The sequence below is a fragment of the Plasmodium yoelii genome (assembly GCF_900002385.2).
Source record: "Plasmodium yoelii strain 17X genome assembly, chromosome: 11".
In the NCBI taxonomy this organism is placed as follows: domain Eukaryota; phylum Apicomplexa; class Aconoidasida; order Haemosporida; family Plasmodiidae; genus Plasmodium; species Plasmodium yoelii.
In genome coordinates, this window is record NC_036183.2 from 482,763 (window position 1) to 494,812 (window position 12,050).

At 23.6% G+C, this 12,050-nt stretch overlaps 2 protein-coding genes across 2 annotated transcripts; one reads left to right on the forward strand and one right to left on the reverse strand.

Moving 5' to 3' along the window:
- Positions 1-219: 219 nt before the first annotated feature.
- On the reverse strand, positions 220-1,044 carry PY17X_1109500 (uncharacterized protein; the record flags this gene model as incomplete). The annotated part of the gene is made up of 1 exon (XM_720579.1): positions 220-1,044. One exon carries the CDS (start codon positions 1,042-1,044, stop codon positions 220-222), a length of 825 nt encoding a protein of 274 aa, XP_725672.1.
- Positions 1,045-3,752: 2,708 nt separating this feature from the next.
- On the forward strand, positions 3,753-11,912 carry PY17X_1109600 (conserved Plasmodium protein, unknown function; the record flags this gene model as incomplete). Its single annotated transcript, XM_719475.2, has 1 exon — positions 3,753-11,912. The coding sequence occupies one exon, from the start codon at positions 3,753-3,755 to the stop codon at positions 11,910-11,912; it is 8,160 nt and encodes a 2,719-aa protein (XP_724568.2).
- Between the last annotated feature and the right edge of the window lie 138 nt (positions 11,913-12,050).

Genomic DNA, 12,050 nt, shown 5'->3' on the forward strand with positions numbered 1-12,050 from the left:
ATGAACATAAAGTTGTATGAAAAAGGTGTAATAGTTGACGCACACGCTTTTTCAATTATAGCTATAAATAAAAAAGTAAAAAAAAAAAAAAAACATATATATATATATATTATATGTATGTGCATATAATTTTTCAGATGGAATAGCTAGTTAGCTAGCTAAAATTAACAAAAAAAAATATTCACCTTGCATAGTAATACATTTTTTTTTCTGCAAAAATCATTCTTCAAATTCTTGTGTATTCATTTTATCGTATATTCCTCCTTCATCTTTGTCTATAGGATTATCAGTTGACTCAAAATTATTAGAATTATCATCCAGATTATGGTCAAAGCTACTAATACTTTGATCATCTTCAATATTATCTATTGAAGAAATAATATCATTATCCATGCCACCATTTTGGTTCATATTATTTATTTCATTTTTATTTTCGCTGTTTGGCATATTTGATATATTTCTTGAAGTAAAATTACGTCTATCATCAAGAAATATTAAATCTCCTTTGTTATAAGATAAAACAATTTCAGTTATTTGTCTTGGTTGATTATTTAAATCATTGCCAAACCATTTTCTTGTATGTAAGGATCCTTGAATATATACTCTTCTTCCTTTTCTTAAATATTTATCAATTAAATCGACTATATTTTGATCATATACAACTATTCTATGCCAATCTGTTTTCGATTTTAATTCATTGCTATTTCTATCTCTCCAAAATTCATTGGTTGCTAAACTAAACGTTGCCACTTTATCACCACCATTCAATATTTTTATATCAGGCTCACAACCAACTCTACCAATTAACGTTATTTTATTTAATGATTTTTCACTCATAACAGGTCTATTATTATAAAATCTTTTATTATTATTTTCATAATTAAAATCGTTTTGCATATTTATTTTTAAATTGTGTACTTTTCTACTAGTTATTCTTTTATTTGAACCCCCGTTAAATGTGTGAATTTTAAGATTTCCTATATATCCCCATATTTTAAGAATGCTATTTAAATATATTGTAATTACCAAAAATATAAGTTTCATTATTTTACTGTACGATTATCACAAGCTATAACTATAACACGCGCATGTGTAGGTATGTATATATATATATATTTATATGACGTGTACATATATTATATGACGTGTACATATATTACATGACATGTACATATATTACATGACATGTACATATATTATATGACATGTATAATGCATATGGAAATGATCCAATCTCACATTATATTTGTTTTATTCGTATAAAATATGGTAAAAAAAAAACACAAAACCAATGAAATAACGAATAAGGAACAAAATGAAATATACTAACTTAAATTTTCACTATTCCATAATCTTTATTTTTAAAAAGCATAATAAATATATTACATAAATATATACTACATACATAAGTGCCTGTTTTTATAATTATTATATTATCGATATAACCAGCAATTTAAACTAAAGTATTTATGGATCAGCTAAAACCTATTTTCTCTTTTAATATCATTTTTATTTTAATGTCATTTTTTTTTTTTTTTTTTATATACATATTTTTTAGTCATTATAGCTACTTATATTTATGCACATGTATTTTTATCTTTATTTTTATCTTTATTTTTTCCTTTTTTAAATACAATTTTTTTTTTTTTTTTTTTTTTTTTTACTTTTTATTCATTCCGCTATTTTTACCTTATCAAATAATTAAAAAGAGGAACTAAAAAAAGAAATGAACTTTTTTTCACATTTCAACTCACACCCATATATATTATAATTAGATACTTTGGTATCCATTTTGTATATTCTCCCAACTCTCTAAAACAATTTATATATTCAAATGTGTCGATAATTTCTTATAATAGTGTACAAATGTGTGTGATCACAAATACGAAGTCATGTATTATTATTTTATTAACAAAGCTGACTCGCTACTATTACTACTACTACTACTGCTATTGCTATTGCTATTGCCAAAATTTAAACATATAACTAATTTAGTTCATTCTCAATTGTTTTATATTATAATTATTTTCTACAATCTATAAGTAGTCGCAATGATAAAATGTAGCATCTCTTGTGTGAACACGATAATACATATATATTATATACATATATATTATATATTTTTTATTTCAAAATATATAAATTACTATAACAGTTAAAAATACATTTCTACTATATCCAAACAAAATTCTAATTTTATATTAACATGGGTAACTGCAAATAAGTGCAATATGTTTTTTAGAAAAATACACAAATATATATAATACTACCATATATATGTGATATAAATTGTTCTGCCTTTCCCATTCCCCAAATGGGATGAATTATGAAAAAATATTGTCATCATTATCAGCATTATCATCATTATCAGCATTGGCAACATTGACAGCATTGGCAACATTGACAGCATTGGCAACATAGACTATGTATTAATTTAGTATTATATACAATGATATATGTAATATTATTATATTTTTTTTAATAGGAAATATTTGTTTGTGTCTATATAACATTGTACGAACTAAATGAAATATAGCTGTTATAGGATAATAGAATAATTTTAACTACTAGTTTGATAATGTTGTTTTTGTTCATATATTTACATGCATTTACATATATTTCCTATTCCTTTAATTTCATCACACAAAATGAATAACACGTCATAATGCCAATGTTTAGGAAAATATAAAAACATAAAAACATAAAAATATCAAAACATTAAAACATCAAAAATAATAATAAAATTGTTATTTTTTAAATTATTCAAAAATAAAAAGTGCATTAAAATATTTTACCTAGTTATATATTCTGTCCATTTTTTTATATCTACACACAACCTAGAGAAAATATTTTTTTTTTTTTCCATTTTTTTTTCCATTTTTTTTTCCCACTTTTTCCCCACTTTTTTTTTTTTTTTTTCTTAATTGGAAAATAATAATAAAAAAAATTTATGTTTCCTTTTTTTTTCATATCTCTTTTTACCTCTTAAGAAAGAATATAATATAATAAAAAAAAAAAAAAAAAAAATGTTAATTGGAAATATTACGAATTGTAATATTTATATAATAATTTATTTTTTTTTTTTTTTGAAAAATATGTAATTTTTTTCTTTTTTATCATGTAAATAACATGAATAGATTGTAATGATTTTATTTAAAATAATTTCATTTGTCTAATTCCATTTTTTTTGTTTATTTATTTCATTGTTACATTTTAATTTATTACTTGTACAGAATATTTCTTATTTGTTCAAATTCGTGTATATATATATATAATATTATATATATATTATATATATATTTTTTTTTTTTGAATTTATTTTATTATTTAATTGGAAATAATTTTACCATGAAAAGATACAAATTATGCTAATTGGCACTTTAGTTCCTTTTATTACAATTGAATTGTGATTGTTATTTGTTGAAATGTGTCTATAGCTGTTTGTTTATTTGCTTATTTGAATACACACACATAGTGTATATTTATTAGCAACACCTTGTCTATTCTAATTATTCAATTTTTTTCTCATTTATTTATTTGTTTAAAATAAAAACAAAACTCATTAAACTTTGTAAAATCTGTGTTCGCTACTGGATACGATTATATCGAGTCAAGATCTAATGAATTAATTAAAAAAAAAAAAAAAAAAAAAAAGTGATATATAAAGTGATATATAAAGGGATATATAAAAGGATAGAACAGAATATAATAAATTTCCAAGCTAAAATAATACAGATTTAAAAAAAAAAAAAATGAGTTTAAATAATAATAATATAGTAGATTTAATAAAAAAAAAAAAGGAAATAATAAAAGAGAAAAGAAAAGAAAGTAGGTCTCAAAATTCTATATCAACAAAGATAAATAATAATGAAAATAAAAATGAATTGAGTAAAAATACACTAATTAATAATTTTGTAACATCTCAAAAATTAATAAAAGATTTACAAAAAAGAGATAACATATCTTTAGATACATCTTTATATTTATTTAATGTTGAAGTTGAAAAGATTCAAAAAATTACAAAATGTGATAAATGGAAAAATGTTCCATATATTTACCAAAAATCAGCAACTGAAATATTATTACGAAAAAATGAATATATAACTGAGTTTAATAAAAAATATAAAAAAAATATGAATAAAAAAATTGGTCAAAATAATATAGTTACAAAAAGATATAGTAGTAATGTAAGTACCCACAGAAATTGTAATAAACAAGCTTCAATTCGATCTCAAACAGTGAACCAATATGTCCTTAAAAAATTGGAAAATGCTAATAAAAAAGCTATAGCCAATATAAGAGAAAATTCCCACTCAAAAAAAATCAATAACAATGAAAACGGTCTTAAAAATGGTACACACTTAAGAAATTGTGGCAATGTTGGAAATTATGGCAACTTTGAAAATGAAGCGCAAGATGAGCGTGCAAATAGTCATGAAAATGTGAATAAAAGTAATTGTTTTTTTCGGTGTGATGGAATCTATTCTACATCTACAAATTTGGTGGACACAGAAAAAGACGAAAATTCAAATTTTGTAAAAGAAAATAAATTTAAAAATATAAAGAATTATAATGGAATGTTTTATGAGAATATAAATTCAAATGGGTTGAAAAAAAACGATTATTATTATTATGATAATAGTGGTAACAGAACTAACAGTAGGAATAGAATTTATTCCAATTCACGTCCTAAAAATATTTCATCTTTTAGTTCTAATTCTGAAAAAGAAAAGTTTGAGAAAGAAAAGTTTGAGAAAGAAAAATTTGAGAAAGACATAAAATCGAATCAAGATACAAATAAGCGAAACTCTATTTGGTGTTCATATGGATCTAACAATTTAAATAATTTAAAAAAAAACGATAACATATCAAATGTTGAAAATGATGACATATCAAATGGTGAAAATGATGACATATCAAATGGTGAAAATGATATAAATAAAAAATGTTTAGGAAAATATTTTTGTTACAATAATGAAAATCAAGATAGTGACATTCCAGAACCATTTAGTCACGAAAATGATCTTGTGAAAAAAAAATGGTCAGAAATGAAATGTTCACATTTTAGCATAAATAATTCAAATTTAAATTCGAACGATATTAACGATATTAACGAAATAAAATCGAATAAGCAAACAAAAAAAATTATTCCAAATTTTGAGCGACACACTGTTTCATCTTTTATAAAAAATTTAAGTGTACAAAAAGAAATTTTAGAAAAAAAACAAAAAAAACAGGTTCGAGAAAAATTGAAAAGAATGCCTACTAAACAAATTGTCGAAACTTCCAAAAGAACATATTCTTTATATGATAAGGCAACACAAAACAATTTAAAAAATCTTGTAAAATCTCAAAAAAAAAGCGATAAAAATGAGCAAAATAACGAAAAAATATGTGGAAAAAATAAACAAAATTACGACAAAATATGTGGAAAAAACAAACAGAATGATGACAAAATATGTGGAAAAAATAAACAGAATGACGATCTAATAAATGATAGCAGTTTCGAGGAAATATGGAATACAGTTTTAAAAAAGCAAGATACATTATATAGTGTTAAAAATACATCTCCTAATAATAAATATGATTTGTATCATATAGTCCCATTTAATGATAATTATTCCTGGGTCAGAAATTTAAGAAATTATAGTTCGCCTGCTAAGTTTAATAGTTGTTCTGTTAATTCGAATTTGAAAGAAAATTGTAAAAAAGTTTCTGAAAAACAAAAAGAAGAGAGAAAAATTGGGTCCAATCTAAAAGTTAATAATATTAACAAGTCACAATTTTATGAAAAAAATAAAATAAAGCAAAAACTAGAAAAAAAAAATGATCAAAATAAGTTGGAAGTAGAAAAAAAAAATGATCAAAATAAGTTGGAAGTAGAAAAAAAAAATGATCAAAATAAGTTGGAAGTAGAAAGGAAAGATGAACCAAAATATTTACCAAATTGTAAAGACAACACTATAGATGTAAATAATAATCTTAAAATTAAAGAAAATAGTTGTTTTTATAATAATTATGTTTTTTGCAATAATAAACAAGAAACTGAAAATAGTGATATGGGAAAAGATGATGATAGTGAAGAGAATAAAAATAATATTAAAGAATATATAAACATACTTGAAAATGTTAAAAATAATTTAAAAGAAGAAGATAAAAATCCGTTAGAAAAATTTAATGAAAGAAAAAGTAATAATAATTTTGAAATATATGAATATGTGAAAAATAATGAAAATTATAAAAAAAATAATAAAATTTTTGAAATTTTAGTAAACCCTCAAAATAATATCAATAATAAAAACGAAAACACAAATAAAAATAAAATTATTACATCTAAATATTCTCTTAAAAATAATAATCAAAATGTAATTTCAAATTCTAAAAAGTCAATAAGTAATGTGTCTAACAATTTATTTGGATATAAACAATATTTTAAACATGATGCAAATACAAATAAGTTATGTGAAAAAAAAAAAAATAATAAATGCTTTATACCATTTTCTCAGATTCCCTCTCCTTTTAATGATCAAAAATCTATGATTCTTCAAAAAAATAATATAGAAACAGATGCACCGAATCAAAGCAAATTTATGTGTAATTCTTGTCATACAAATTCTAATATAAAAAATGTTGAACATTTAAATAATTATGAAAAAAAGAAAGATGAAATTATATATAATAAAAGTTTGGCTAGTTCAAAAGAATTAAATACACAAAAGAGTATTATATCTAATCCTTCAATAAATTCTAAAAAATATAATGATAAATTTATATTTTTTGAAAAGAACATAAATTTATTAGAAAAAGAGACCAATATTAATAATAAAATAGATAATACTGATTCTACGAATAATATAGATGTAGAATCTGATCAAAATTATTCATGCTATAAAACATTATGTGTATATAATAAATTTCTGAACAAACATAATGAATATGATTCCGTTAATACATTAGAAGAAGCCAAAAAAATAGAAAAAAATATTTTAGAAAAACAAAAATCAGAGCATTTCTGTCTTAATCATGGAATGAGAATAGTAACAAAAGATTCAGAAAAAGATATTTTGAATAATAAAATAAATGAAAATCTTGGTCAATCTATGATAGATGCTAATGTAAATTCGATAAAAAAAATAAACTCGACAAAGTTAAGCTCGGCGAATAGTATTAATGTGGCAGATGCGCAAAGTGGTGTAAGCTGTTTTAACATTGGATGCTCATATAATTCAGTTGATAAATCAAATAACGAGTTTAAAATTAAAAAAGAAATAGCTGAACCCATGGAAAATTATAGAATCAATGTAGATGCAAAAATTGAATCTGATAATGCTGGATGCTATTTTAATTTGTGTAAAAACAAAGAAGTGAATTCTCAAGAATATTTTACCGGATCTATTGATTCAAAAAATTTAAACACTGGAAATGTTGAGAAAAGAAGAACTACTTCTATACTTGATAATAATGATAAAATATTCGAATTTGAAAGTAGAAGCATTTCAAATAACAGGAAGCAAACACATTTCCAAGATTCAAATGATGAAGATATGAATTTATTAAAAAGAAAAGAAACATATAACAATGTAGAGACAGTAGTAGAACGAAAAAAAACATACAATTTAGATTTTACAGATAATAAAAATGAAAATAATTTAAAAGAAAAAATTAACCAAGAATATGGATACATAAATAAATCTTCTTATTCTAATAATTATGAAATGATAGGAATGAAAAAAAGTATTATGAATACTAAACGAGCAACTACATATAGTTATCCTAAATTAGATGTAAATTCAATAAATGAAAAAATGGATGTAAATAATAAATTAAAAAATGAAGGAATAAATAACAAATTAAAAAATGAAGGAATTAGTAGTAATACATTTGATAATTATGTTTTTATAAAAAATAAAATTGCTATACCAAAATTAAAATTAGATCAATTAAAACATAAAAATAATCATCATTTTGATATTTTAAGTTCTGAAATAAAAAATCCTGCACATTTTTCAGTATTACAATGTAATAAGGTACATCTATTTCCTTTTATTCCTTTAAATGATAAGAATGTTATTTTTTCTAATAATAAACAACCAGATTTATTGAAAATAGAAAGTAATTATTTATCTACTTTAAATATTAATAAAATAAATCCTAATAATAAATTTAATAATAATGAAATTAGTGAAATAATTGTCAAAAATAATAATATTTTATCTTTTGCTCCTAAAAATGTAAATAAAACATCAACACGTTCAAGATCTCACACATTTAATTTAAATTATAAAAAAAATAATATAACTAATACAAGATTATCAAATAATATAATTACAAATTTAAATAACGAAAAATATGATAATATTTCTAATCCAGTTTGTTCAGAATCATTTGTAAGTAATGTCTTTCCTATCTTCAGAAAAAATAGAAGTAAATCTAATTCAAAACATTATAATAAATTAAAATTACATGAATATCAATCTAAAATCATATTTCCAGATTTAAAAAATAATAAAAATGTATTTCCCAATTGTTCTGATGAGAATGCCAATTCTGAATCGGCTAATTTGAAAGTGAATGACTCTGTTAATTTGAAAGTGAATGACTCTGTTAATTTGAAAGTGAATGACTCTGTTAATTTGAAAGTGAATGACTCTGTTAATTTGAAAGTGAATGATTCTGTTAATTGCTTGAACCCGTGCATCTGCCAAAATGTAACCAAAACCGAATTGACAAATGAGAATCATTTAGATGCAGTACATAATAAAAACAGTAATGATAATCTAAACAAAGATATAGAATACATAAAAATAGAATCACAAAATGTTATAGATAATTCTCAATTTAACAACCAAAATAAAAGTTTTGAAGAAATAAATAATAACACATCAAAAAAACAATCATATAAAGATATCATTTTGAATTTTTTTGGAATAAAAAAAAAATACAATGAAAAGAAAGATGATACTTCTAATCATTTTCAAAACAAAATCAAAGAGAACAATGGAAATATGAATGTCCCAAAAATGTGTAATACCAAAAGTTTAGGAATAGAAAACACATTTCATGGGTACAGTAAAAATGGTCAAAATGGTCAAAATGGTCAAAATGGTCAAAATGGTCAAAATAGTAAAAATGGTCAAAATGGTCAAAATACCAATTTTGAACTTTTTACTAGCAAATATCTGGAAAGTAATAATATAAAAAACCATGCGATAAATAAAAATTCAATTAATTTAATGGAAAAAAAACCAAGTATCATAAATAAGCAAAATGTAAGCAAAGCTGAAATTAGAACCACATCTTCAATTCGTAGCAATAACAACATAAACAATGATAATGATAATAAAATAAATTCTACTTTGGGCTTTTCAAATTATACAAATAATAATTATATGAATACAAATGTGAATTCAAAAGCATTTAGTTTATCCTTTATGGAATTAAAAAATAAAAAAACATCATCTCCATGCATATCAATGAATAAAGCCAATTCAAATTCAATGCATAATCAAAAATTGGGATGTAACAAATTGAATACTGAAATAGATATTATAAAAAAAAATCAAAATAATAAAATTGATTTAAAAGTTAGAAATAGTAATATTATTTTTAATAGCCCAAAACTTTCTTCTGATTTACCAATTCATTCTAGTTTTAATTTTTCAGAAAAAATAAAAATGTCTACAATTGAATATAGTAACCCAAATTTAAATAAATTTATTTGCAATAAAAATACACATTATTTTAATACTTATAATAATTCCTTAATGGAAACAGAAATTATAAAAAAAGATAATTCTAACTCAACATGTATTAAAGAACCTCTACTCAATGAATTAGCATTTAAGGATATACTCACTATAGAAAACAGTTGTAAAAATAAACTAGAATCTATTCCAAATAAACCTGCATCTATTCAAAATAAGTCAGTACCTATTCAATATAAACCTGCACCTATTCAATATAAGCCTGCATCTATTCAAAACAAACCTACATTTATTCCAAATAAATCTACATTTATTCCAAATAAACCTGCATCTATTCCAAATATAGGTATACACAATTTGTTTGGAAATAGAATCACAGAATCAAATTTAATAGATTCCCCAAATAACAATATAGATGCAAAGTTTAATATTATAGAAAATAAAACCATGAATAATGAATCTTTAGAAATAAACAAAAAAAATATAGATATAACTTTTAATTTTAAGGAAGACACAAATAACAAATGTTATAACACTTATCATCAAAAAAATCTTCAAATAGTTCCATTTGATAATTCTGATAAAAAAATAATTATAAAAGAATTAGAATCCGAAAATAAACAAGTCCTTAATAAAAATTATACGAATCTATTTATATCTAAGAGTACAATAGACATTTTAAATAAAAAAGTTAATAATGTTATTTATAATCCTCATTCTATAAATATTCAATTCAATCAATACGATAATATAGATAAACGAAATACCGATTCTAACAATGTTATAATTAAATCAAATATTTCTATGGATTCTAAAAATTCAACAACAGCTACATTACAACAACATGTTCATTTATCTAGCGTAAATCAAGGTCATCCACATAATCTGAATAATATTCAAGAACACGAAATTTCAAAAAAAAATGAATCCCTCCAAACTGCTCTCGCTCTCTCTGGCCCAAACAAGGTCCTGCACGGGGGGGAACCAGAAAAGGAGGCAGATGCAGATGCAGAAGTTGGGGAAGTTGTAGATGCAGAAAATGAAGAAGGAGAAGAGGAGGATGCAGAAGTTGAAGAAGTTGAGGAAGATGAGGAAGGTGTAGAGGAGGAAGAAGTTGAGGAAGATGCAGATGCAGAAGATGAAGATGAAGGAGAGGAAGGAGAAGAAGAGGAAGGAGAGGAAGAGGAAGAGGAAGATGAAGAAGGAGAGGAGGAAGAGGATGACGGCGAGGAAGATGGTGATGAAGATGATGAGGAGGAAGAGGATGATGGCGATTACGAAGAAGGAGAAAATGATGAAGAGGAGGATGGTGAAGATTATGAGGAGGAGGATGGAGAAAATGATGAAGAGGAGGATGGAGAAAATGATGAAGAGGAGGATGGTGAAGATTATGAGGAGGAGGAAGAAGATGGTGATGAAGATTACGAAGGAGACGAGGAGGAAGAGGAAGATGATGTGGAAGATGTTGAGGAAGATTGTGATGAAGATGATGAGGAAGATTGTGATGAAGATGGTGAGGAAGATTGTGATGAAGATGATGAGGAAGATTGTGATGAAGATTGTGATGAAGATGGTGATGAAGGAGAGGAGGACGAATATAGCCACGAAGTGAAATACCCTCAAAAGTATATGGGCAAGTTGGGATCTTTTAATAATTTTAACATTAAAAATGATAAATACACAAAATTAGAACCATCAAATGAAATATTTGTTTTACCGTCACATAATTTAAGCAGCATTCCGAAAAAGAATATATTAAGTGTATATCCATCAAGCACTTCTTCAAGTTTTAATATAGGTTTTTCTGAAAAAAAAAAAAAAATCAATAGTACACTGATAGAAAAGGGTATAAATAGTAGCGAAGAAAGGAATGAAGAATTATGTAGAAATCGTGAAAATATGTTTGAACCAGATAAAAAAATACCATTGGCTATCTTAAGAAGCGACAGAGACTCAACATTTAATAACGATCATAATAACGATCATAATAATAATTCGTGTAATTCGCATAATTCGTATAACTTTTTTAATGAGATTTCAAAACAAGTGGAATGTGAAAAAAAAAATAATGAGCAACTAAAAAAAAAACTAAAAGAACAGATATATATCCAAAGAAATTTATCAAAACTTAGAGACCAACAATATGCACATCTTCAATCTCTTAAACATAAAGATGTGTATAATATGAATGGAAATATATATTCCTAAAATCGATCAAATGTGAGAAGTGAAAGATAAACTTAATTTTTCTCCCAATTTTTCTCCCAATTTTTCTCCCAATTTTTCTCCCAATTTTTCTCCCAATTTTTTCTCCCAATTTTTTCTCCCAATTTTTTCTCCCAATTT